This window comes from Acinonyx jubatus, chromosome B3, assembly GCF_027475565.1.
Source record: "Acinonyx jubatus isolate Ajub_Pintada_27869175 chromosome B3, VMU_Ajub_asm_v1.0, whole genome shotgun sequence".
Classification (NCBI taxonomy): Eukaryota; Metazoa; Chordata; class Mammalia; order Carnivora; family Felidae; genus Acinonyx; species Acinonyx jubatus.
In genome coordinates, this window is record NC_069386.1 from 143,577,629 (window position 1) to 143,603,714 (window position 26,086).

The 26,086-nt window shown below is 68.7% G+C and overlaps 1 protein-coding gene across 1 annotated transcript; it reads right to left on the reverse strand.

Annotated features, from left to right (window-relative positions):
• Positions 1-1,729: 1,729 nt before the first annotated feature.
• On the reverse strand, positions 1,730-23,749 carry AKT1 (AKT serine/threonine kinase 1). Its single transcript, XM_053225046.1, has 14 exons — positions 23,592-23,749; positions 20,959-21,098; positions 11,097-11,225; positions 8,415-8,526; positions 8,094-8,241; positions 7,834-7,965; positions 7,699-7,764; positions 5,962-6,030; positions 5,587-5,712; positions 5,388-5,516; positions 5,097-5,311; positions 4,464-4,551; positions 2,873-2,975; positions 1,730-2,625 (listed from the first exon to the last, which is right to left on the reverse strand). Exons 2-14 carry the CDS (start codon positions 21,002-21,004, stop codon positions 2,546-2,548), a joined length of 1,443 nt encoding a protein of 480 aa, XP_053081021.1. The 5' UTR covers positions 21,005-21,098; positions 23,592-23,749; the 3' UTR covers positions 1,730-2,545.
• Between the last annotated feature and the right edge of the window lie 2,337 nt (positions 23,750-26,086).

The window sequence follows — 26,086 nt, forward strand, 5'->3', positions numbered from 1 at the left end:
AGCTCCTGGAGGGCCCCTCCCCCCGCCCCGCCCAAGTCTGCAGGGCAGGCCTCGGAGGCAGACCCCAGGTCGCCCGCCGCTGCCAGCCAGGCCTGCGGCCGACTTAGCTCGTTCCACACGGTGGCCAGGACGTGGGCCGTCGAGGTACGGGGCACTGGTTTCCATCCCGTCCCTCGCCAGCCACCCAGCAGTGGCAAAAGCAGCTATGGGGACACGGGACACAAGAGGGCATCGTGCCTCGCCCTCCATCCTAAGTGTCCGTCCCCTCGTGTCCCCCACTCTTCCCCCTGCCCCCGCAAGTTCAGGGTGTCCGTTCATTCCTCGGCCCCACCCACCCAGGATGCTATGTCCATGCCCGTGACCTTGAAGCCCCTCCTGGGACCAGAGGCACCCACGGCGCCCGTGGGGAGGGCGGGCCCGCCTGATGACCACGCTGTACTGATTCCAGGCGCTTCCTGCGCTCTCCACCACAGCCGTCACCTGCGGTCATGCGGCCACTGCACCGCTGGCTCAGGGTTTGAGGAGAACAGAAGGGCGTCCCTGTATTTTCTGGTTTCTACAATGGACAGTTTTTTCCTTAAGATCTGTGTAAAATTTAACTATCTTAAGTGTTAAGGGTGCAGTTCAGTGGTGGGAAATATGCTCACGTTGTTGTGGGCCCTCACCACCACCCGTCCTGTAAATCTCCCCCCGCCCCCAGCCCCTGGCACCCCCTTCTACTTTGTCTCTGTGAATCGGACTCCTCTGGGGACCTCGTGTGAGTGGCCACACTGTGTGGGTCCTTTGGGGACTGGGTTGTTGTGCTCGGCGACATGTCCTCGAGGCCCATCTGTGCTGTGGCAGGAGCCAAGATGCCCTTAAGGCTGAGTAATACTCCTGTGCACGGACAGACCACGCTTCGCTTCCCCGTGTTCACAGACGGACACTCGGGTTCCGTGACGGTCTGGCTACTGCAACTCATGGAGTGAACACGGGTGAAAGTACCTGTGTTCAGTCCTTTCGGGGACAGACCCAGAGGCGGGGTTGCCGGGCCCGATCTCTTGAGCCGCCGTGCTGTTCTCAGCAGCCCGTCCTCGTACATCCCACCAGCAGCGCCCCGGGCTCTGGTCTGACGCACGTGTCCATACGCACACCTTCTGCACGTCTCTTACCGCTTAGGATGTGATGTCTGGTGTGTGTGTGGGTCCCCAGACAAGCCGTTGTGTTGTGCCCCGCGGCCTGTGCAGACGGAGGTGGTGAGGCATTACTGGGGGCTGCTCCAGACGTGCCCCCGGCAGAAGGGGACGGCCGCCCCGCCGGGGTCACCGTGGACTCTGGACAGGGAGGTGCTCTCTCCCCCTTCGCCAGGCCCACGCACCAGGACCTACACGTGTCCCGGCGGCCCGGCCACACCCGCAGGCTTGAATCCACAGGAGATGAGGCCGCCGAGGACCCCAGGCGCCCGGCAGCCGTGCCCTGTTCCGTTCCTTGCCGGGCAGCCGGCTGCTCGGCTGGGAGCTGGCGGCCACCGGGGGCCGCCCGCGCCCCTCGACCCAGGGATCCCAGACGTGCTGTGAGGGGGTGAAGCGGCTGGGGATGTGGATTCCCTGCCCCGGAGGTCCTGCAGGGAGGGGCAGCTGGAGCCGGGGCGGGGGCGGGGCGGCGGGGGAGGAGGCTGGGTGCTCCCCACGCACACGTGGGCCAGCCCACACGCTCTGCCGCCCGCCACCCACCAGAACAAGCCACAAAGTTGAAAAGCAGTGTTTATTGAAGAATTTGGAGGGAAAGTCTCATAATAGTAAAAATAGTAAAGTTGAATGTAAAAAGCGCCCCCATGCAGCACGGAGTCCGGCCCGGAGGCACAGAGGGCGCGCTGAAGGCCCCTCCAGAGGGCGTGGGGCGCGTGGCGGGACAGTGAAGCTTCTCGACAGAAGAGTGCTACCTGGGGACACCGTTGAGGTGCCCCAAAGGGAAAAGAGGGCGGGAGGGAGGGGCTTTCTTGTCACTAAGATGAAAAAACCCCAAATGCACGTGATAGCGTATTACACAGCAACAGATCGCAACCTCGTTCTCAGCCTCCGGCCCCCGCCTGCCCCTGCCCCTGCCCCTGCCCCCGCCCCCGCCCTGGCCCCACTCAAGAGCCGCTCCCCGCCAGGACGCCGAGGGAACCGGGCCAGCGCGTCACCGCCGGGCGCTTCTGGGGTCCCGGGGGCTGGGCCGAGACAGGTGGCAGCCAGGGACCGCTGGCTGGAGGGACGGAGGGGCCGGGGACAGAGCCCTCCCGGGCCCCCAATTGCACGTGGCTGCAGAAGTCCTGGACCCTTTCCTATGCGAGTCTAATTGTTCTGAAGGCCAAGGCCACGTCTGGAGAGCTAGACGAAATAAATTAGAAAGACCCGCAGGACCCCTTCCCTCCCAGGCGGGCCGCCCCTCCCGCAGCACGAAGGCCTTCCCACCGCGCTCCGAGGCGGCTCCCCTCGGACACAACACGAACTAGGGATCGGATTGTCCGCGAGGCTTCCTCCCCGTCCCCTGAAGCCGGCGTCGGAGTCCGCTGCTGGCCTCCTCAGGCCGTGCCGCTGGCGGAATAGGAGAACTGGGGGAAGTGGGGCCTCCGCTCGCTGTCCTCGCCCTCCACGCTGTCGCCTGTGGGCGGGTGGGCGGCACGCTCAGACCCCAGTGCCGGGATCGCGGCCACCATGCGCTGGGGAAAAGGACCCTCTTGATGCCAGGAACGGGGACGGTGCCCCCCCGCGCCCATCGCCACCCTCCGGAGGGACCTGTCCGGTGAACCCTGTGGGCCTCACTGCCAGGGGCAGCCGCTAACTTCTGCGGTTTGAAGAGAAGGGAGGAAACAGACTTGGGGGCCGGCGGGGGGTGGGGCACCCCTCACCTTGGTCGGGGGGCGTGATGGTGATCATCTGGGCCGTGAACTCCTCATCAAAATACCTGGTGTCCGTCTCTGAGGTGACCTGGGGCTTGAAGGGCGGACTGAGCTGCGGGGGGCAAGGGGAGGGGAGGCAAGTTACAGACCCCGTTCTGCACTGCCCCCCAGGGGCCGCCCCCAGGAAGGGTTTCGGGTCTCCAGGCAGCGCGAGACCGAGGACGGGGCTGCAGCAAGGAGCCACAGGGGAGGGCGGTGGCCCGGGCCCTGCAGACCTGCCCCCCCCCCCACAAGGGCAGGCTGGGCCCTGTTCACAGCAGGCCCCGGCAGGTGACCAGTTCTGCGGGACCCTAGTACCCCCAGGTGGAAGGAGACAAGTCCAGTTTTCTTCTCTTTTGTAGCTTTCCTCGGACGCGGGAAGGGGGCGAACAAGGACACCATGGAACACGGGTGGGCTCCCAGCCCCAGAGCCCCATCCCCAGGGGCCACACGCACCCCTTCCTGACCATGGCCATGGGGCCCAGCTGCCAGCGGCCCCACTTTGATCGTTCCTGATAGAGGGACAATCCCGGTTCCCCCATCCCTGGAGCCCCCTGGGCCAGCGGGTAGTATTCCCACGCAGTGGGTCCAGAGAGCCCACCGCAGCCCTGGGAGGGAACCCAGGGCGGAGCCAGGCAGCGCCACGTGCCCGTGCCAGCCCCAGCCAGGCGCCCCGGGGCACAAAGTGAACTTGACCTGCCCCCAAACTCAGAGGGCTCCCAGGGCCCTCCCTGCCCAACTTCCCACCAGGAGGTGAGGCCAGGCCTTCCTGCGCACGTCCCTGCTGGGGCCTCGCCCTCCAGGCTTCCCACCCGAGCGCGGGGCCCGGCTGGCCTCCTGTGCGCTCAAGGCCACAGTGCAGCTGGCTAAGTCAGGCTGCAGAGAGGCCTCCCCGTGACAGAGGACGTACAGGTAACCGTAGGGGGTGTGCGTGCGGGAGGAGGGCCCTGCAGGCCAGCACCCCCCCCCCCCCCCCCCCCAGGACACCAGGGCTGGCCCTCATGAGCCAGCAGGGTCTCTGCTCCAGGCAGGGCGTGTGGCCTGTGACGGGCCTACAGGGGAGGGTGCGATGGAAACCAGCGGGAAGTATTTGGAGACAGGGCGCCCCGCACGCCCTTCTTGAGCCTGCCGGGCCACCGCGCCAGCCTGGGCCAGGGCTCGGCGCTCCCAAGTCCCTGGGGGCGGGGGACAGAGGGATGTGTGCAGGAAGCAGTCGCCTGGCTCCCGGGAGACCTCCCCTGTGCCAGACAGGCCTGTGTTTCCCCCCAGTCTGCATGCTCAGAGGGTGGCTAGGGCTCTCCCTGCAGCAGGAGGGACTGAGGTCCGATAACTGGAGGCACTGGGAGAGCAAAGGCCAGCCTCTAGCAGCGGGGCTGGAAAAGGCCTGGAGCCACCACCTGACGGGGCACCGTGTTCCGGGAGTCCGTGCGCACGGCTCCTTCCAGGGGGCCAGGAGGGGGGCCCTGAACAGTGTTCAGGAGGAAATCCCGCGGTGCAGACCCTGCGAGCCTGGGGAGGGGCCGCGGGGATGGGGGGGGCCGTGCGCCAGGCCCCCACGCACCTTCTTCTCGTACACGTCCTGCCACACGATGCTGGCGAAAAAGCGGTGCTGCATGATCTCCTTGGCGTCCTCGGCGCCCCCTCCCAGCCTGCGGAGGAGACTGGTCAGTGCCTCACGCTGCCCGCTGGCACAGGGCCCCGCCTCCTGCCGGGTGAGGCCGGGACGCCTGACTGTACTGGACACTGGGGTCCCTGGGGGTCGGGGGACAGTACAGGAGGGTCAGCGTGATCCTGGGAGGGGTGGGGGGGGGGCACAGCGAGTGGGACGCCCTGGCCCCGGGTGGTGGGGGATGGTGGGGGGTGGGGCAGCACGGTCTCAAGGGAGCAGGGAGATCGTGCGAGGGGGACGGCTCGATCCCGGGGGGCGGGCTGGGGGGACAGTGCCAGCTGACGGCGCAGCCCCGGGGCGGTGGGGCCAGAGGAAGAGGGAGGTGCGGCACACCGGGTGGGGTCTTCCCGAGCACGTGTGGAGGCTGCGAGGTCCGGGCGCGGGTGCCCGTCCGGCCCCAGCCAGCCCCAGTCGAGGACGCTGCAGGTCAGCCACGTGGCCCGGGAGGCGCCCAGCTGCTCCTAGGGGAAGCAGGGGGATGGGGCGGCTCGCCAGCACCCTGCTGGCCCGGGGCCAGGGGCTCACCTCTGCTTAGGGTCCTTCTTGAGCAGCCCCGACAGCAGGGACTTGGCCTCGGGGCTGAGCGTGCGCGGGAAGCGGAGCTCCTCCATGAGGATGAGCTCGAAGAGCTTCTCGTGGTCCTGGTTGTAGAAGGGCAGGCGGCCGCACAGCATCTCGTACATGACCACGCCCAGCCCCCACCAGTCGACCGCGCGGCCGTAGTCGTTGTCCTCCAGCACCTGGGGGGCGCAGGGCACAGGGTCACGGGCCGCCCAGCGGTCCCGGGTCACCGGGGTGCGGGGGGCGGGCGCGCACCTCGGGGGCCAGGTACTCGGGCGTCCCGCAGAAGGTCTTCATGGTGGCACCGTCCTTGATGCCCTCCTTGCACAGGCCGAAGTCGGTGATCTTGATGTGCCCGTCCTTGTCCAGCATGAGGTTCTCCAGCTGCGGGGTGGCCTCCGGGTCAGCGCCAGCCCTGCCCCCGCCGCGGCCCCGCCTGCTCGCACCCACCCACCTTGAGATCGCGGTAGACCACGTTCTTCTCGGAGTGCAGGTAGTCCAGGGCGGACACGATCTCGGCGCCGTAGAAGCGCGCACGGTCCTCGGGGAAGACCCGCTCCCGGGACAAGTGGAAGAAGAGCTGGGGGACGAGGGCCGCAGTCAGGGTCCCAGAGCGAGACCGCAGTGCTCGGGGCCGGGGGTGGGGGACACCGTCCACGGGGCAAGACCCCGACACACGGTGCGGGGGGCGCTGGGGGGGGCGGGCACTGTCCACGGGGCAAGACCCCAACACACGGAGGGGGGTGGGGGGGTGCTGGGACTGGGGGGAGGCAGGGCACCGTCCCCGTGCCGGGGAAGGTGGCCCAAGGCTCACGGAAGGCCAGCCTACCTCGCCCCCATTGGCATACTCCATGACGAAGCAGAGACGGTCGTGGGTCTGGAAGGAGTACTTCAGGGCCTACGGGGAAGGCAGAGCTGGTACCGTGGCCCTGCGGGACCCCTGACGCCCACCGGCCGTTCTTGAAGAAGGCGCGGGCTCCGGGTCGGATCTCGGGCAGGGTAGGGCCCAGCAGGTTCCGGTGCACATGTGGAGGCCTCCCTACAGGGCCGTGGAGCTCCAGGCCACAAACATGGGAAGCGGGACGGCGGCGGAGAGGCTCCTCCCCACCACCCTGGCACCCCCTTCCTGCCTTGCTTTATTTTTTTTTTAATTTTTTAATGTTTTTTAATTTATTTTTGAGACAGAGAGAGACAGAGCATGAGCAGGGGAGGGGTGGAGAGAGAGGGAGACACAGAAGCCGAAGCAGGCTCCAGGCTCCGAGCTGTCAGCACAGAGACCGATGCGGGGCTCGAACCCACAAACCATAATATCATGACCTGAGCCAAAGTCAGATGCCAAACTGACTGAGCCACCCAGGCGCCCCTCCTGCCTTGCTTTAAAAGGAAAGGCCCGTTGGGGCGCCTGGGTGGCGCAGTCGGTTGAGCGTCCGACTTCAGCCAGGTCACGATCTCGCGGTCCGTGAGTTCGAGTCCCGCGTCAGGCTCTGGGCTGACGGCTCGGAGCCTGGAGCCTGTTTCCGATTCTGTGTCTCCCTGTCTCTCTGCCCCTCCCCCGTTCATGCTCTGTCTCTCTCTGTCCCAAAAATAAATTAAAAAAAAAAAAAAAACGTTGAAAAAATAAAAGGAAAGGCCTGGAGGACCAAGTCTTCCCCACGAGGCACAGACCCTGGGTCTCACCCGGCAGCCAGGGATGAGCCCCGTTCACAGGAAACACAGGCCAGGAGACCAGCTCCAGACCTGGTGCCATGAGGCCACCGTCCCCAGCTCTCCAGGTCCCACGCCCTATCCCGTGGGGAGCCCGCAGGAGGGGAGCCAGTGTGTGTGGCCTGTGACAAGGGGCATGCAGAGGGGGAGGGCAGGGCACGAAGCCTGGGGAAGAGGAAGAGCGGCGAGCAAGACGAGGTAAGACCCCCCCACAGGGGCGGGCCGGTCACGCCTCACAAGGAAACGTTTGAAGGAGCACGAACTGGAGGGAAGGGGCTTCTCTGCTTTGCCGCCGCTTTGGGTCAGGCAGCGCCTGGGCTGGGGACGCCGTGCTGGGCGGAGGGTGACCGGGCCTGGGGGGGTCCTCAGGAGAGCCCAAGTGGTGCCTGGCCCGGTCCCGACCCCCCAGGCGAGCAGCAGCCCGTCCGTCCACTGCACTGCTGACCAGCTCGCCCACACCTTCCTGGGTGGCTCGGCCAGGAAACAACTTCTAGCTCATTCTCGATGCTCTCTAAGAGCTTCCCTACACCCCTCCTGGGCCAAGAACCTCCCCGGGGACAGAGACCCTCCTGACCGGAGCCTCAAAGGGGAAACAGCTGGAAGGTTGTGTGCAGAAGGGTCGGCATGCAGGGGTGGGGGGGGTTGGTGCCTCCCGGGGCCTCAGGCAGAGCAGAGGGAAGACAGGGTCACCCACCACCCCTGCACAGCAGGGGCAGCAAACAGCACCTCCCCCCCACCCCTGCCCCCACGGGCCTCGATTCTGAAGCACAGAAGCCCGGGGTCTGTGGGGAGAAAGGTACGAGGGTCCCTCAGGCCAGGGGCGGGGGACTTCACGCAGACAGCTCGCGCCTCCAGGACTCACCGTCAGGAAAGGGTGCCGAGAGTTCTGGAGAACGCGGTTCTCTGTGAGCGTGTGGGCCACCTCATCCTGGAAGACAGGGCCAGGTGAGCCGCCGGCCCGCCACCCGCCCCCGGGCCACCCGGCCCTGCGCCCTACCTTGGCCACGATGACCTCCTTCTTGAGGATCTTCATGGCGTAGTAGCGGCCCGTGGCCTTCTCCTTCACCAGGATCACCTTCCCGAACGTGCCTTTCCCCAGCAGCTTCAGGTACTCAAACTCGTTCATGGTCTGCGGGGTGGCGGGCCGGTGCCCGGGGTCAGGGGCCGTATGGGGGCCCGGCCCTCCGGGGGTCCTGCGTCCCTGCCCCTCGCCACCCCCCACTGTGCTGCCCGTGGTCGGGGGGGGGGGGGCCTCACCACGCGGTGCTTGGGCTTGGCCAGGGACACCTCCATCTCCTCGGCCCCCGAGTTGTCGCTGGGCGAGCCCGACCGGAAGTCCATCATTTCCTCCTCCTGCCTCTTGAGCCCGTCGGCCACCGTCTGGATGGCGGTGGTCCACTCCTCCCTGCAGGGCGGCCGGGTGAGGCCCCGTGCTCCAGGCCCAGATGCTGGGGGACACCGAGGCCTGGCCCCCTGCAAGCTGGCGCGTCCACCCCACCAGGGGCCTGAGGAGGGCACGGGAGCGCTGGGGAGCAGGGGCCCCCCCGCCCCCCCCACCCCCGCGGGTCCGTCCCGCACCGCTCTTCGGGGGTCTCCACGTGGAAGGTGCGCTCGATGACCGTGGTCCACTGCAGGCAGCGGATGATGAAGGTGTTGGGCCTGGGCCGCTCCGTCTTCATCAGCTGACACTCTGGGGACAGGGCTGGCACGTGAGCGTCCCTCTGCACACCCCCGGCCCCACACAGCCCCCCTGCCCCCGCCCCCCCAGGCCCTCCTCCCCCCCCCCCCCCACCGGGTCCTGGGAAGTCCTGTCCCATCCCCGCTCCGTGCTCTGGCTTCCCCGACCACAAAACGGAGCCGGGACCCCTGTCCCAGCCCAGACGCCGTGCTCCGGCCGGGAGACGCGCCCCTGCAGGGCGGGCTGAGGCTGGGTCTCCTCAGCCCCGGGCCGTCTCCCCCCCCCCCCCCCCCCCCCCGGCCATTTGGTCGCCGAGCCCATGCGGCGCGCCAGGACACCGCTCGACTGGACAGAGGGTGGGGAGTACGGGGGCCCCCGGGAGGGCAGGCAGCTGGCCTCCGAGCAGGAACCTCCCGCCATTTCCCAGCCATGACTGCCGGCCCCCTGCCCCTCCAAGCGGGGCCAACCCCAGGGCACAGGCTGGTGCCGACTCACCCTTCAGGGGCCGCCTGTCCCGGCAGATGCCCCTCCCTGGAGGCTGCTCGGACTGTACCCAGCCACCCGACACTGGCGACACCCTACCACCACCACCCTCCAGAGGGATCCCAGACGCACACCAGGAGCACACACACCTACACCGGGAGCACCCACACACTGGGAGCACCCAGACCTACAGCCGGGGCACACGCACACCGGGAGCAGAGGGGCTGTGGGGATGCACCAAGCCCCCACAGGGGTCGGGACCAGTAGGGGCTGCTGAGAAATCCCAGGCCATGCCAGCTCCGTCTCTGGGAGAGGAGACGGGTTTCGGGGCCTGTGAAGGGGCTTCCGACGTTCCGGTGCCTGTGCCCCGGCAGCCTCGAGGGCCCCTGGTTGGGCTCAGCAGAGCGTAAGCAAGAGGTGAACCAGGGCCGGGTGCCAGGAGGGGCCTGGGGCCAGCCTCGTGGGGCCGGTGGCCCGTGTTGACACAAGGGTGGGGGCTGGAAAATGCCGTGGCGGTCTCCTCGGTGCTGACACCCACCCCCCACTCGCCCATCAGAGACCACCGGTCTCCCCGGCCCCGGCCCCCCTCCCCAAGGGCTCTGCTCCTTGGCTGGCGCTCCAGCTGGACCGCGGCCCGGTTTCGAGGCCCCAGCACCTCCCGCTCTGCTCCGGCAGCCCTCTGGAGGGTGCCTACCTCCTGTGCGCCTCTGCAGAGTCTCCCTCAATCCCCCCACGCTCCGCCTGTACAGAACATTCCTTGGGGCCCCTCGTGCCCCTGCCAGCACCGTGGCACCCAGCCCCACCCCAGCCAGGCCTCCTTCCTGAAGCCCCACCTGGCCCCAAACAAGGAGGCGCTGGGGGGAGCCCAGAGGCACTGCAGTAAGGTCCCCTGCATGGCCACCAGGCTGCAGGGGACAGCGGTGCCTGCCTCCCGGGTCTCCCTTCACCCCAGGGCTCCTACTCTCACAGCTGCTTTGTGGAGCCTGAGGATGGAGAGGTGGGACTCACTGGACCCAGGTCGTGGTAAAGCCCCCCTGGGAGACCCCCAGGCTGGAGGATGGAAAGGCAGCGACTGCCCGACAGAAGCCCTTGGGGTGGGGTGTGCTGGCCATGACCCTTGTCCCTGCAGCACAGGGCCGGGCACCCTGGAGGGTGGGCAGGACAGCCAACGTGCCAGGACACCCCCCCCCCCCCGCCATACCCACAGGCACAGAAGCCACGAGTCCCTCCCCATCGGCCTGTGCTTCCTCCTCCTGAGACCCCAGACCAGAACCTGCACCAGACGACGTGGGGCAGCCCCAGGCTCCCAGGCTGAATGAAGACAGAGCCGGCCAGAGACGGGGTGTATGAAGAAGCCCGGGGGTGGGGGGCAGACCCCTCGGTGGGCACTGCACTCGGTACCCCTGATGGCGTCCCAAGAGGAACCCAGGAGGTCGGCCGGTTGATGAGCCCATCCCTCATTTCCCAGCCCCCGACCCGGCCTGGGTCCTGGGTTGGCCCCGAGGCAGAGCCAGGTTCCAGGGTGGAAACAGAGACCCCACAGGAAGGCCTGCCTGGCTCAGCAGCCCCTCTCCACGCCCGGGTCTCCCCCTCACGGGTGCGGGATGAGGCCGTGGCCACATGGTTCGAAGAGGTCCCAGTTCGTCCAGCTCTGCCAGACGCCGCGGCCGGCTGCGCTGTGCCTGCCGACCCCACCCCTGCTGAGGGTAGAAGGAAACCACTGCGGGGCCCAGGCCTCTGAGGGCTCTTCCTAGGGGTGACAGAGGCTCCTGGAAGCTAAGGGTCCCCACCCAGAGGCTTTGTGGAGAGACCCTGGTGAGCGCCAGCCGGCTGTCCCGGGCGGGGCTCTGTCCCCCAGAGCCAGCGTGCCCCGAACAAGTCTGGGGTCTCCAGCCTCGGGCCTCTGCACGAAGACCTCCCGGCAGCCGGAAGCATCCACTAACCAGTTCCCAAGGTGATGCAAAGCCAGCACCGCCCAGACTGGCCCCTGGCAGCTGCTGGCCCCAAACGCAGAGGCCCAGGGGACCCGAGCCCGGGGGCCACTGGGCACTGTTCCGCCCTCCCCGGTTCCACCCCAGGGTGGCCGCGGGCACACTCACGCGCCACAGAGAAGTTGTTGAGCGGGGACTCTCTCTGCTCCACGTCCTGTGGCCGCTCCTTGTAGCCGATGAAGGTGCCGTCGTTCTTGAGGAGGAAGTACCGGGGCCTCCAGGTCTTGATGTATTCCCCTGCGGACGTGTGCTCGGTGAGGGCCGAGGCCGCCGGGCCCTGTCCCCAGGCCCCCCGGGAGCCCCGTCCCTGTGGCAGGCTCGCAGCCAGCTGTGCCAGAACAGGTGCACCCGGGACGCCGTGACTCGGGGACACGACCAAGAGCCGGCCCCCAGTGTCGGAAAGGGGACCTGGGCGTGGGGGGAAGGGGCACAGCTAACGAGAGGCCGGCCCGATCCAGGGGGCCTTTCTGGAGGAGGCGCCGCCAGGCCAGGAGGTCCCCAGCACACACAGCTACAGCCACCCACCAGCGCTTCAGGCCTAAGAGCTCCCCCCACCCGCTCGGTCCAGCCAGGTGTCGGCCACACCGTTACCGCCGTCGCAACGGCAAGTGGACTGCCCGCCGGAGCCGGCCCCTCCCTGGCCCGCGGGAAGGAGCCCGGCGCCCAGCATCCAGGGGACAGCAAGTGGGACCAAGGGCCCTGATGCAGCACGGCCCCCGCAGCCCCTCACCGCCCACGTGACCACGTGCCCTGCCCAGGGGCCCAGAGCACAGTCTTGGGCACCACGGGGAAGCCGGACCCAGGAGGCGTCCGTGCGGTCCGCAGGCCACCCAGGTGCTCGGGGAAGTTTTCCCCAAGTCTTGCCACATCAGCCATAAGCGGGCAACCGCACTTAAGAGCCGGAGCAGATGTCCTCTGTGATATTCCAGCGACTGTCATTTTTCATTCTGACACCCAGAAAAAAGAGCGTTTCATTTACATTTTGCCGAGCAAGGAGTTTGAACGACGACAGAAAACTTACTAATCAGACAACGGCTTTGTCAGAAGGGCCACTGGGCAGCAGGTGGGGAGGGGGCTGGGGTCCCCAAGCTCTGGGCCCCAAGGGCGGGGGACGGGCACAGGCCCCACCCGGGACCGGCAGCTCCCAGTGTGCTCCTCCCCCATCCCCGCTGCCCAGCCGCCTCCGCCGGCCACGGGCCTCGGGGTGTGACCCAGCCCTCACTCCGCTGCACACGACGACGGGGAGGGAGGGGCGGTCACCTCCAGGCCCGCCCCCACCGGCAGGGCGAGGACCCCCCGTGAGAGTCGGCGGTCTGCCCTCTGCCCCAACCACATCCGGTTCCGCCGAGCCCCCGCCCCGGCCCGTGGAAGGCTGGGGTCCGCGGGGTCGGCCCCCTTCGGACCCGCTGCCTCCGACCGCCCGGGGACCCCCCCCCCCCCCCCCCCCGCCCGCCCGCCCACGCGGCTCCACCGGGCCTCCCGCCGGGGCAGCGGGTGGGCACGAGCAGACGGGGCGCCGGGGGCTGTGCGCAGCCCCCCACCCGCGCCGTCCCAGGCCGCTCGCTCCCACCCGCCTGCGCGCCAGGCTGGAGCTGTCGGCCCCTGATGGAGTGTCGCTCATCCCGCCAGCTGCCGCTCCCCGGGACGCTAACTGAGCGGGGAGAGTGATGAGCGCCTCGCCCGCGCAGCCCCGAAAATCCATCTTGATTCACCAACTGCCGCCAGCCCCCACCGCGCCCGGCCCCGCACCCTGTGCACGCGGTCGGCACGTGCACACCTGCTCGGCAGCGCCCGCACGCCAGGCTGGGCCTCAGGTTCCCCACCGGGCCGCAGGATCCCCGGAACGGGGGTGCCACCAGGACTCGCCCCAGCCACCTGACCCTGCACCTGGTCCACTCCGGGCCCAGGAAGGTTCTATAATCCAGCCCTGGGGCGCGGGGGGCGGGGGGGGGGCGGCGGCAAGGGAGCGGCCCTGGCGGGGAAGAGGCTGAGGGACAGGCCCCCAGTCTGCATGAGCCCTGGGCAGGGGCCCAGGAGGACAGGCAGTGGGTCCGCCGGACCCTCCAGCAGCCCCCTGACCCAGGGCGCTGAAGGGGGGCCACGGTCGGCCCCCAGCTGCTCCCCTGCCGCGCCCCACGTGGCTGAGCCCTAGAGCCACAGGACACACGGGTGGGACGGGAGGGCCAGGGAAGGCGGCCTCACTCGGCCCCTCGCCTGGGCAGCCCGGCCCACAGAGCCCTTGGGGAGGCAGGGGAGGCTGGGGCCAAGGCTCGGAGACACACGGACCCTTCTCTGCCCGGCCGCGTGCAGCCAGGCGGTCACCTGGGGGCCGAGGCAGTGCTGACTTCGTCCTGGGCTGTGGCCTGCATCCGAGTGAGTTCAGCCCACACAGGATTCGGGCCAGACGACCGGCCCAGGCAGACGGGGGGGCCGGAGCCCTGCTCACTCCCGAGGAGGCTGGGGTGACACAGGATGTGACGAAGGGGGGACACAGCCACCCCCGTCCTCAGCCACAGGACTAGGGCCACGGGGGCTGGGGTGGGGACAGACACTCGCCGGCCGCTGCTGGCGGTGGGAACCTAGGAGCCTTCACTCCGGGCACAGGCACGGGCGGGTGACGAACAGGGAGGCCTGAGCCTGCCCTTCAGGTCACTGCTTCCTAAATGGAGGTCCCCACCACTGCCCCGGGGACAGATGCCTGCCCACAGCCAGGGTGACCTCCGGGAAGCCGTGCAGTGCACCGCTGGTCCCTGCCACTCACGGCCACAGCCCGGGTCTCCCGGAGGGGCTCTCCACCCACCCACCCCACTGCAGGCAGACACTTGACCAAGGCCCACGTGGGGCGTCCCCACAGTCCCGGGGGCCAGTCTCAGTGTCCCCTCCGCACAGCTAGGCAGCCCGGCCATGAAGGCCCCCACCCCTGCAGCCAGGAAACAGGAGCCATGGCAAAATTGGGAGGCAGGTGGGACGGGCAGGGTTCTCTCAGAAGCCCAGCCCTAGGCTGGGGTGGGGGAGAGACCCACACTGGCCCTCAGAGACCCCGCCCCGCCTGCCACCAGAGAAGGGGACCCATGCTCCCCCCCCCCCCAGCCCTTCACTCGCAGCCGGTCCACCCCCAGGGAGGGCCCTAGGCGTCCTGGCTGGGGTGGTGGGGGGAGGGGGACACGCAGTCTCAGCCAGGCTCCTCCACCTCCTCCTGCGCCTCTAAGGGACCCTCAGCTCCTGGCACCGGCCGCCGTGGTGTCCCCGTGCGTCCTCCACTAGGAGGGCCCTTCTAATAGCCCTGCTCATCTTGGGGCCGGCTCATCTCCAGGAAGATGCCGGCAGATCCTGACCTCCTGCAGCCCAAGTCACCCCACCGGGGCTACACCGCCAGGAGCTGGGGATGAGGTGGGCAGAGGCTGAGGGCCTGTCCCCTCCGTGCCTCCCAGCCGTGGGTCCCGAGCCACGTCACGATCGGGGCGCCCCAGGCAGCGGACCTGGGGGCTGGGACCCACGCTGTGGGCACGCGGGGAGTCACGGCACAGCCCGGGCCTGGCGCCCCAGAGGGCCCGCCCCCCCCCTCCCCGCACCGCCAGGCCCCGGCCCGCTCAGCCACCACGCCCGAGCCCCGCGAACCTTTCCTCCAAGCCTCCGGTTCTCGGGGAAACTGCCGGATACACGCTTTGCTGCGGGGGCGGCGGCTGGCAGGGCGCCAGGCGGCACCGGGCTGCGTCTCCACAGCAAAGCGAGCCCCAGCAGGCCCGGGGAGCGGGCGCCAGCTGGCGGCGGCGACCGTGCGGTCCCCTGCCGCCAGCACGTCCACCGCAGCACGGCAGCTGCCGGGCGTCCATTTGCTTTCTCCAGCGCAGTGAGCAAACGGCCCTGCTGACAGCGGCCCATCCATCGCCGCCCACCGGGAAGGGGGCAGGCAGCGGGCGGGCACCCGGCGTGGGTCATCTGGCGGGGGGGGGCCGGCCTGCCAGGCCTCTGCCTGTGCACAAGCTGCGGTCCCCGCGTCCCCGTCCCACTAGCAGGGCACCAGGCCACAGGCTGACCCTGAGGGTCCGGGAGCCCCCAGGAAGGAGCGCCAGGGCCGGGCAGCGCCAGACCCTCGCTCAGGCGGGGCCGCGGGGCACCGACCTGCTTCCTGAGACTGAGCCTTGCCCAGCATCCACGGGGTCCGGCCAGGGGCACGGCTGGATGAGAGGAGGCGCCCGCCCCCCGCCCAGCAGAGGGGTGACACATGGAGGGCAGACGCTCCCCCCCCGCCCACGGCCCCTGAGCCTCGCTGGGCCCTCCCCCACGATCCCACCCAGCCCTCCCAGAAGGCCCACCTGGCAGGCAGGGAGGGCAGGGAGTGATGTGCCCGCTAGCTCCCAGGGCACCCGAGGCCCGAGGAAGGGACTCTCAAGGTCACAGACGGTGAGCGGAGACCCCGGTTCTGCGGCCCAGGCTAGGCTCCCTCCATGACACCTGCCGACCTCCCCACAGGTCTGTGGTTCTGCCATCAAGCAGGCAGGTCCCAAAGTCACGGCCCAGTGCACACAGGTCGACTCAGAACACGGGGACGGGGGGCGCCTGGGTGGCTCAGTCGGTGAAGCGGCCGACGTCGGCTCAGGTCACGATCTCGCGGTCCGTGAGTTCGAGCCCCGCGTCGGGCTCTGTGCTGACCGCTCAGAGCCTGGAGCCTGTTTCCGATTCTGTGTCTCCCTCTCTCTCTGCCCCTCCCCTGTTCATGCGCCGTCTCTCTCTGTCTCAAAAATAATTAAACGTTAAAAAAATTAAAAAAAAAAAAAAAGAACACGGGGACGGTGCCGGGGGCTGCTCGGGCCCTGCCTGCCGCATCAGGACAGCGCCCGGGACGGCGCCCCTCACCGACCAGCACGTCCCACCCCACCCCAGGTGCAGCTGCCTGCCGACCATCTCAGCCCGGATGTCATCGTCCTTGCAAACCCCACCTCCTCCTTGGGCACCGAGCACCCCCCCCCCCCCCACAACGCAGGCCAGAGGGGCTGCCCCTTAGTCCCAGCTTGCCCACCACATGTCCCAGCTCCCCCTGGGACGTCTCCACGTGGCTTAGTCCCCACGACCCCTGCCCTGGTCCGGGGGCCCCCTGCCCACACCCACTGTCTCATTTCTGGTCTCCTGCCCCAGGCAGCCCAGAGACCCTGGCCCAGAGACCCCTGGGTGCTTATTCAGCACCCCCAGATAAGGCCACAGCCCCACTGCCCAGGCGCCATCTGCCATGGCCCTGCTCACTCCCGGATCCAGCCTGGGGCTGCGTGGGCCTCCCCACCGCCTATTCTCAGTCTCCCTCCACAAGCCGGCGGCTGGTCACCTGCCTCACCTGCCCGCTCCGTCCAATGTGCGCCTGGCCTCACCACAGTGGGGTTCGGGAGGCTGGGCTTCAGAGACCCAGTTGGGTGAGGGTGAGGGGGCAGCCACAGCCCCACCTCCACGAACAAGCATCCCAGGGGGCTGGACGGTCCAGGGGGCAGACCCCCACCCATCAGTCCACCAGCTGCACACTCCTATCTGCTGGCACCTTGGGTCACAGGCCTGGGGAGAGAGGCCTGCGGTCTTGGGGCCCACCTGGGGATCCGTGGACCCGAATCCAGAGCCCAGAGATCTAGGTCAAGCACCTAGGGTTATCAGAAGGAACCCCTCCCAAACCCGGCTGTCGACTGCAACACCCCTGAAATACGGGTCTAGTATTTCTTATGGTTAAAGAAACACACCTGAAGGCAGGAGACAGGAGGCGAGGGCTCAGCCAGGCAGGGCTCCCGGGTCTGGCCCGTGGCTCACCCGACCGGCCCACCCCAGCCTGGAACCCCAGGAACCTCTGCCGGCCTGTCCGGGGCCAGATCTGTTCGGGGGGCCTGCCCGGGGGGCCGCCAAGCAGGGACCGGGCACGTCGAGTGGGCAGGAACAGTGGGCATGTGCCCACCATGGGGTGGCCCTGGGGAGCAGGCACGGAGCCACAGCCACGGGCTCCAGTTACGGGAGGGCCCGCGGGGAGGGCGCTGGCCCCGAGCCCGGCTGGGTGTGCCTGGGCAGGAGGGACGCCAGCGGCGGCCGGGCCAGCTCCCACCCCGCGCCAGCCCACAGCACTTCTAGGAACCCGGCCTGATGCAACGGAGCCTGGCCTCTGCGGAGAGCCGCTGGCCGGTGGGGGTCTGGGCAGGGGGGGCTCGGGACCCTCTCCCCTGCACAACGTGCTACCCAGGGCCGGCTAGAGGGAGCAGAGCCTACCCTGTGGCCCCTCACCCCTCCCCAGCTCGAGACTCCCACCTTCCCCGCCCCTGCCCGGCACCTGGCTCACCATGGGACAGCCACCCGCTGGGGCCACCAGCAAGGGCCAAGGGACCCAGGGCCAGGAGGGCAGTGACCCCTCACCCCCCACGCATCGCCCCAGCTTCCTCTTCTGCTGTTTGTTCTACAGGGAGAACCCAACACGCTCACAAAACAGGAAACAGCCCCACCGATGGCGGCCACGGCCACGGCCACACGCCAGGCCCAGCGGCCCTGGAGCACACCTCGGGGCCCTCCCTCCTAGGCACCTGCCCTCGCCCCCAGGCCCGGCCACACTGCCCTGACCTGTCCCAGGGGCAGTCCCGGACCCTCACAGACACAAGGCATTGCGCGGTCGGCCTCGCGGACCAAGGGGCTGCTGGGACGGAAGCCATAGCCACATCGGTGTGACCTGTACAGGAACTGGGGCCGCCCTTCACCTGACGGCCAGGGAAACTGAGGCCCAGGAGGCCCAGGGCAGCCCTGCCCTCTAGCCCAAGGCACAGGGTAAGGGGAGCGACACCCACCGTTGGCGGTCCTGCTGAGCCCCTCGCCCTGGTGGCACCCATGCGCAGGCAACGGTACGGGGCCTTCACAGGAAACCCCACAGGTCTGCGCTCAGAAGTGCGTTCAGCAGGCCCACAGGCCGGTCCCCTGGTGTCTGCCTAGCAAAGCCGCTGCCTCCTCCAAAGGTCCAGGGCACCCCAGGACCAGGGATGGGGTAGGGGACTGTGTCAGCAAGGGGAAACCATGGTCTCCTCATCGGAGCCACACGTGAGACACGGGGAATGGCCGTGGCCACGGCGGGAGACGGGACCTAGTCGCCACCGAGGGAGAGGAGGTGGGAGAAACCACCGGCCCAGGAGCCCACCTCCACCAGGACGCCTCGGACCACCTCGGCCTGGAACCAGGGCCGGATCCCTGCTGGGAAAGGGCTCAGGGCTGGGGCACAGCAGGGCGGGAGACGGGCCAGGGACCAGACCTGCTAAGCTCCGCGAACTCGGGGCCCCGGCGGCACCATCCCTGGGGGCGAGAGGGCAGGGAGACACGACCGCGCCCCGTGCGCTCGGCACATGTGCTCGCAGACCTCAGGGCCGGCTCTCCTCATCCCACCCCTCCACCCCCAGGGGCCAGGCTGTGCTCCGCTGAGGACTGCCGATCACGCTTCTGGGCCAGACCCTCCTGGCCAGGAGCCTGTCTGCGTGAGCAGAAGGGTCCCCAGGGCCGCCCAGCCCGGCCCAGAGCCCCCTCCTGCCTCTGTGGCCCAGCTCCTCACTGCCTTCCTCCCCTCTCCTGGTCCAGCTGGCCTGCCTGTGGGTCAGGGACACCCAGGAAAACAACCACAAGCCTGGCCGGGTAGACAGAGCCCACAGCTTGGGCTCCAAGAGTGAGGCCACCGGGCAGGGATGTCCCAAAACAGCTGCACAGACAGGCCGTGGCCTCAGCACAGAGCGGTCTGAAGACAAAACCAGAGGCCACAGGCCAAGCTCAGCCAGACCTACATCCTGGAGCAGGCCTCGTTTTCAAAAATCGTCAGCCTTTAAGAATCAAGAGAGTGCACAAGTTTTTGAGCGGTGCTGAGCCCAGCTCCAGCCATCAGCGCTGGGGGCTTGCGGGCTCAGCTGCCCGCTGCTTGGGGGCTCCACCTAGAGCTGGGGTGTCTGCTTATCACTCGGGCTGCCCGCACGTCCAGATGTCCAGCTCTCGGTCGGGAAGCCACCCGTTTCTGGGGCCGCCCATCTGCCCACCATCCCTGCCGGCCCAGCCTGCCTCCCAGCTACCCTCTGAGCCGTCAGCAGCTTGAACTCAGTCTCCCGGGGACGGGCTCCCCACTGGACACACTGGGACCCTGAGGCCTGGAGGGCTCGCCTGGACCCCAGAACAGGTCAGCACAGGGCTGGAACACAAACCCGGGCATCCCCACGCAGGCTGGACTCCCCACTGTCCTCCGTGGCTTCTCTGCCCAGAGTACACAGTATCAGGACACCCAGGAAACAGCCCAGAGGTCACTCCCCCCAGCAGGATGCCCACCTCCCGGAGGGAGCACAGACCCTCTCTCCCAGTGAGGCTGCTGAGGCTGGCTGTGCCCAGACTGGGGGCCCCCTAGAGTTCACCAGGCCGTTCCCTGCCACCGTTGCCATCACATACGTGAGAAACCGAGGGCCGAAGAGCTCAACAGATTTGTCCTTGGAGAGGGACACAGCGACAGAGCAGCCAGGTCAGATCCAAACCCAGCCTTCTGGACAGCCACTCTCCCCCCACCCCGGCCCGATACCCCAGCCTCCCGCCCCTTCAGAAGGCACGTGCCCTGAGGGGCAACCTGAAATTCACCCAGGGGTCAGAGAGGCGCCCCTGCTCCAGCCCGGCACGGGGACGTCCCAGCAACTGGGCCAGGAGCATCTTAATCTAACAGTCAGTCAACAAATGTTTGCTGCTGGTTCAGGCAGGGGACCGTGTTCCCGTGCTGCGGCCAGGCGCGGAGGAAAGAAAGGCCCAGGGCCGGTGAAGGGTGAAGGACAGGGCTGTCAGGTGAGGCAGACGGAGCCCGGCCTGGTGACGGGGCTCCAGGCACAGGACACAGGGAGCAGGCCGGGGATGGCAGCAGGTGAGCACTGGGGGCGGGGATGGAGACGGCAGGTGCGTGCTGGGGGTTCTTGGGAGAAGCCAGGCGGAAGGGCTCCCCACGGACCACGGGGCCCGGGGGCCTCCTCGCCTCCGTCTCGAGGCCCAGTGTGCCGTCCTCCCTGCAGCCACGAAAGCCAGCCCTGACAGCACATGGCTGACCACATCCTGGACCCTGTGCTTCGAGCCCCTCCGCAGCCCCTGACCCCCGTTCTCTGCCGCTCCGGACCCTGCTGCTTCCCAGCCTGCTCTCCTGGGGGCTCCCGCGCATCCCACAAAACCCAGCCTGTGGCCGGTGGCCTTAGCATACCTCCCCGTCTGCTCCCCGTGTCCGAGGCTCCCCCTCCCAACAGCCTGTGGGATCCTGGGGTGGGGAGGGGGAACCCTCACGCCATCGGCCGGAGGGCACCCGTGAGGGCAGGCTAACCAGCTAGCGGGATCACCAAAGCCTTGGGAAGGAACAAGTCTAGAGGAAGAGGAAGGGGGCGGCTGCTAATCCCCGCCCTGGGGCAGGAGGGAGTGACTCCCCAGGGGACACCTAAACATGAAGCCTGTCCACGCCCCACTCCCCACCCCCGAGTCACAGAGGGCTGCGGGGCAGGGGGCTGCGGGCGAGGGGCCAAGGCCACATGTCCTGTCACACCAGGACCCGCCAAGCCCCTCCCTGGGCGCAGGGCTCTGAGCCCGCGGACAGCAGAGGCCGGACGGGCGCTGGGCTCGGACGGCTCACAGGTCCGGCACAAACACACCGGGGCCGGGCCCCTGGTTGGTGCAGAGCCCCCCACCCCCCACCCCCACACCGCCCCACAGCCCAGGCCTGAGGCGGGCACTGGGCCAGGCCAAGTAACACTGCCCTGCCCTCAGGAGCCCTCGGGCAGCGCCCCGGGCCGCCAGCGAGCCAGGCCTTGGACGGGCCCCAGTGTCCTCACTGCCTTCCAGGAAAGCGGGGAGGGAGGCGGCGGGGCCTCTCCCGCCTGAGGGACCCAGCCAGGCAGCCACCGTACTGGCCGGCCCACACGGGCTCCACGCCACCCGAGGGACCCCTGCCCCAGGCCCAGCACCCGAGGGCACTGACCTCTCTTGTGCAGCCAACCCTCCTTCACGATGGCCACGTCGTTCATGGTGCCCTGTTCCGGTAGGGCCGGGCCAGCCGGGGCGCCGCTCACCGTCCCCTCTCAGCAGGGTCTCCCCGAGCCCAGCCAGTGCACCCAGCCTCTGGAAGAGTCAAAGGGAAGTGTGTGAGGTTGTGTCCGGCCCAGGCCCACTCCTCCAACCCCACAGTGAAGCCAGGGAGCCTGCTGCACCTAGGGTCCCAGTCGGGGCCCACCCTCCCATGTGGCCTGCCCCCCCCCATGGCCTCTGAGCCACTGCCGCATCCCCCCCCCCCCCCCCCCCAGCGCGTGGTTCTGCCACGACACCAGACAGGCGCCCAGTCCCCTGGGGCCGGGCCTCCCCTCCGCCTGGGCTGCAATCCCCCTGGTACCTGAGCCCAGGCCCTCGGGGCTTGATGACCCGGCTTCACCCCGGCCCCCAAAAGGCACTCCTGGCATATTCCAGCCTCCCTAAGCTGCCAACCCAGCAGAGGCCACCTCCTCCAGGCAGGCCCTCTGGCTCTGCTGTAAGCTGCTTGGCCTCCCCAAGCCCCTGGCGAGGGCGCCCCTGTTCCCACCCATAGGGCCCCGGGCTCCTCCTTCTTGCCCCAGCCTAGGAGAGGAAAGAAATTCAAGTGTGAAGAAAGTAGGGCCAAGAGACCAGGCGGCTGGCGCAAATGAGAACCCAGAGCCCTCCGAGGCGACATAAGAAAAACCTCCCCTCAAGAAACCCCAGGCCCTCCTAAACCACAGCACCCCTGCTGGTCTGAATCTGGATCATTCATTCGGCCAACATGTACTAGGCATCCCTGGTTTTGCCAGGCTCGATGCTGGGGACAAAGAGAGGTTCAGATGGGTCCTGTCTGTGAGAAGCACCCAGTCCAGGGTGGTTACAGACCCATAATTACAGCATTCAGGAGGTAACAGACGGGGGTGCCTGCACAAACGCAGAGGCCCTGGCGCCTGCAGTGGCCACCAGCAGCCTTCTCCTGGACATACTTTGGCCACTGAACCTGAGCGACCATCCCCATCACTCCCGGCTGGACGAGCTCCTAGGCATCCCTCAAAACCCAGCTCACAGATCATTCTGAGCATCCTGGGAAAGAGCAGTCTTCCCATGAGCAGTCCTGGGCTAGCCCTCCAGAGGGCAGGCCCAGAGACACTCCTCTCTGGGACCCCCAGGCCAGGAAGGCCCCTGAGGACCTCTGGAATGGAGCCCAGCATGGGTTCACCTACAGCTGCATAGACATTCTCCCTCGACATTACTGGCCTCCTGAGGCAGGGGACTGGGACCCAGAGAAGGTTGCCTGGCACTGACAGTCTTGGGCTAAATTTAGAAGAACTGAAAGACCCCCCCTGCCTGCGTCTAATGCCAGGCCAGGGAAGACACACGGTGCCCAACGTGTGCAACAGGGCACCGGCAGCGACAGGAAGCAAGACTGAAGATACCTCCAAGGACAGGGTTCTGAGCCCCTGCACAGCACGCCCGACGGGGGGGGGGGGGAGGGGGGACCCCTCTGGTGACACAAGTGGGTGTGGCCTGGAGGCAGAGGGCTGGACCTAAAGACCTCTGGATGTCCCCCACCCCCACCCTGGCCTAATCAGGGCCTGCTGCTGACAGAGTCAGACAGCTGTCGAGCCCCGTGTGTAAAAATATATCTGTGCACACACGGGCTGTGCATCTGCACGGAAACGTACACACCAAGCCAGGGCCTGGGCTGTCTCCGGGTGCAGGGCCGTTTCCCACCGGGCCGTGAGCGCCTTTACCGTAAAAGTGTGTCACTGCTGGTATTATTTAAGTCACAACCAACCAAAACATTGCCGTGCTCTTAAAGGGCCCCCTCCCTCTCTCTCCAAACACCGATCTATGAACTGCACGTTCAGTTGGGGGAGGCAGAACCAAGCCCCACGGGTGCACCCCGCCCTGCACTCGGGCCAGGGGCTCAGAGCAGTCAAGGCTAGCGGGGAGCCGGGCTGCGGGGCCCTGTGGTGACCTGCCCACCAAGTCGGTCCTCAGGAACCCGGCCTGCTCAGGGACCACTTCACCAGCTGCCCCACCTTCCCCCAGTCTGGGGGCCCAGCCCCAGGCGCCCACCCGGGCCCCGGCCAGGGAGGGTGGGCAGCACCTCCAAAGCCCACCCAGGTCAGAAAGCAGTTGCGGGGCCCAGGAGGGCCGGCCCGGGCACCTCGCCATCGCGTACAACTTTTCGTCTCGGGGCAAACGAGGTCTCCTTCCCAAGGCCCACCCACAAACTTGAACGAGGGCTGGAGCGAGCCTTTCCGAGCGGTCCCTGAGGACCTCCTGGGCACCGCGGCCGGCCGGCCCGCCTCGCCTCTCCTCCCCGCGCGCCGGCCCCGGCCCCGGCCGCTTCCCCAAGGTCATGAGGGAGGCCGGGGCCGCGGCCCGCACCCCCGCCGCCGCCGCCGCCGCCGGCCGGGCCCGCGCCCTCCCCGCCCAGGCCGCGCTCGGCCACTTCCTGCTCCGCTCCTCCACCCCGGCCGCGCGCGGCCCGCGCCCCGGGCCCCGCCGGCCGGGAACAAAGCGCCGGGCCGCGGGAGGAAATCCGGGCCCCGGCGGCGGGCGGCGCGCGCGGGGCGGGGGGCGGGGGGGACTCACCGGGCGCCGCGTCCGGGCCGAGCGCGGGCCTAGCCGGGCCGCGGCCTCCGGCGCCCGCCGCTCGGCATCCCCGCGCGCGCGCCGGGCGGGGCCGGGCTGGAGGCGGCGGCGGGCGGGCGCTGCTGGGCGGGCCTCGTGCGCCGCCGGGCCCGGAGCTCGTGGCGGCCGCCGGCTCGCGTCCTCCGGCTGCGCTGCTGCGCTGGCTGCGCTGGGCCGGCCGCCCGCCCGCCGCGCTCGGTCCCGCCGCCGCCGCCGCCGCCGGCCCGCCCTCTCCCCGCCCCGCGCCGCCCCGCCCGGCCGCCCGCCCACATCCGCCTCCGCCGCCCGGGGCGCCCCCGGCGCGGCCGGGGCGAGGGCGCGGCGCCGGGAGCGCGCGGCGCGGGGCGGGCCGCCCACTGTCCCCCGGCCGCGTGCTCCCCGGCCTCGGTTTCCCGGCGCGTCCGGCGCGCCCTCACTTCCCGGCCCGGTTCCGCCCTGAGCGCGCGGGGAGGGCCGGTCCGGGACGAAGCCCGCGCTTCTGCCTCCGTGGCGTGGGGGCGGGGCAGGTTAGTGTCCCTTTCAAAACGTGCCCCCAGCCCCCCCCACCCCACCCCTGGTGGGCAGCTCCGAGCTGGGGGCCGGGGAGGGAGCAGCCCCGGTGACCCTAAAAGGCGTGATCCGAGGAGCCTGGCAAGCTAGCGGTCCCCTGCAGGTGGGGGCAGGGCGCTGCTTGCGGGAGGCTGGTGGGGGTCAGCTTTGAGGGGTCCTGGAGGGCCGGCTGGAAGGCAGACAGGAGAGGGAAGGCCAGGGAGACAGGGGTCATCGATCCCCGTGCCGAAGGACTCCCTTGGCCCCGGGCAGGGCCCTCCATCTCTGGAGAGGGGCTCACTAGGGCCTTGACCGGAATGCAGACAGACACTGACGGCTTGGCTACAAAAGCAGGCGGGAGACTTCCCAGGGCCACAGAGGGAGACCATGGCGCCAGGGACCGGTGGAGGGGCATCCACCTGGCGGGAGCCGCCTGCCCTGAGCCGGACAGAGACACCCAGAGTGGGGGGCTGGGTGGGGGTCAGACTCCAGAGAAGGGCTGTCACAGCAAAGCGGCCCCGGGCCCTCCCTGCTGTCCCAATCAATGGGTCCTAGGCTCCCACAGTCCACTGGGGACTCCCCCCCCCCCCCGACCCCGCCCACCTACAGATTCCCGGGACACTGCAGAGGACTTCCAACCCCTGACCCCTCCCTGGGCCCTGTGCTCAGCTAGAGCCACAAGTTTCTCCAACAGCTGCCCCTCCCCCCATCCCGAGGTCTCCAAGTTGATAGGAATCCTTTGGTAAAAGGGAGACTCTAGTGAGCTACCCTCCTGGAGTTGGTATGTATTTTGTGGGGGAGGGGGGCATTTTTGTTCTTCATCCAGGGTCAGGGTTCAGCCTGGGAGGTATAGCCGCTTCACCCGGGTCAGAGGCAGGTGCAGCCCAGCCGAACGTCCAGCAAAGCGTCCACACCCAAAACGGGGGGCTCCTGCCGGACTTCTTGGGGCTGAGGCAGAGACTTATACTCCTCAGGGAAGGACTGTCCCTGATCAGGGGATACTCGAACCTCGGGGAGATGACTGCCGGACCCTGGCCTCTCCCCGCTGCCCGTGTGCCCCTCTCCCCAACCCGGACCAGCACTCCGGCTCTCACTGAAAACCCCCAGGTGGGGCCTTGCCTCCAGGGGGCCGAGTGAGAGGCCTGGACCAGTCTTCCATGCTTCTGGGACCCTGGGACCCGACAGCTGCCCTGAGGGTCACCCCCAGATGTCCCCATCTGTCCATCCCGTACCTTGCAAACCTTCCCTCTGGGCCCCTGGGCCCCTCTGGGACTGTGCCACCTACCCACTGCTCTCCCAGGAAGGGGGTCCGCGCCCACCCCCATCTTGGGCTGGCAGTGCTACGGAGAAGGCCGAGGACAAGAAGAGAGCGGGGTGGGTGGGGTCAGGCAGCCCCTGGGGGTCTGGGAGGGCGCCCTCTCCTGGAAGATGTGGTGGCTCCCCAAGCCTGTCTGGAGCCCGATGGCCATTTGAGTAAAGGCATCTCGGCCGGGAGGCTGCGTCCCGGTGGTCCAAAACCCGCTGCCGTATTGGCCCCCGGCCCATCTCCAGGAGGCCTCCCTCCCTGCTCTGCACGGAGCTCTGGGGCCCGCCGAGGGCCTGAGACCTGTGTGAGCCCCAAGCAAGCCCCACTCGGGCAGCACCCAGTCCCGGCTGCAGGCGGGGCCCTCCCCCGGAGGAAGGCGGAGCTGCTGCCATCAAGAAGCCCCCTTGCGGCCCAGATAGATGAAGACCCAGTCCTGTCAGCCAGCCCTGGCCCGTGCTGGGGCCCCTGGGGAGCCCCTCGCCAGATGTTCCCCACAAAAACTGCTGTGGCAGCCCCGAGGACGAGGACGGTGGCTGCCTGCCGCCTTCGGAGCTCAGGGGCCTCGGGCCCCGTCACCTTCTGCTGCCGCCAGCCATCCGGCAGGACTCGCGCCCCGGCTGCC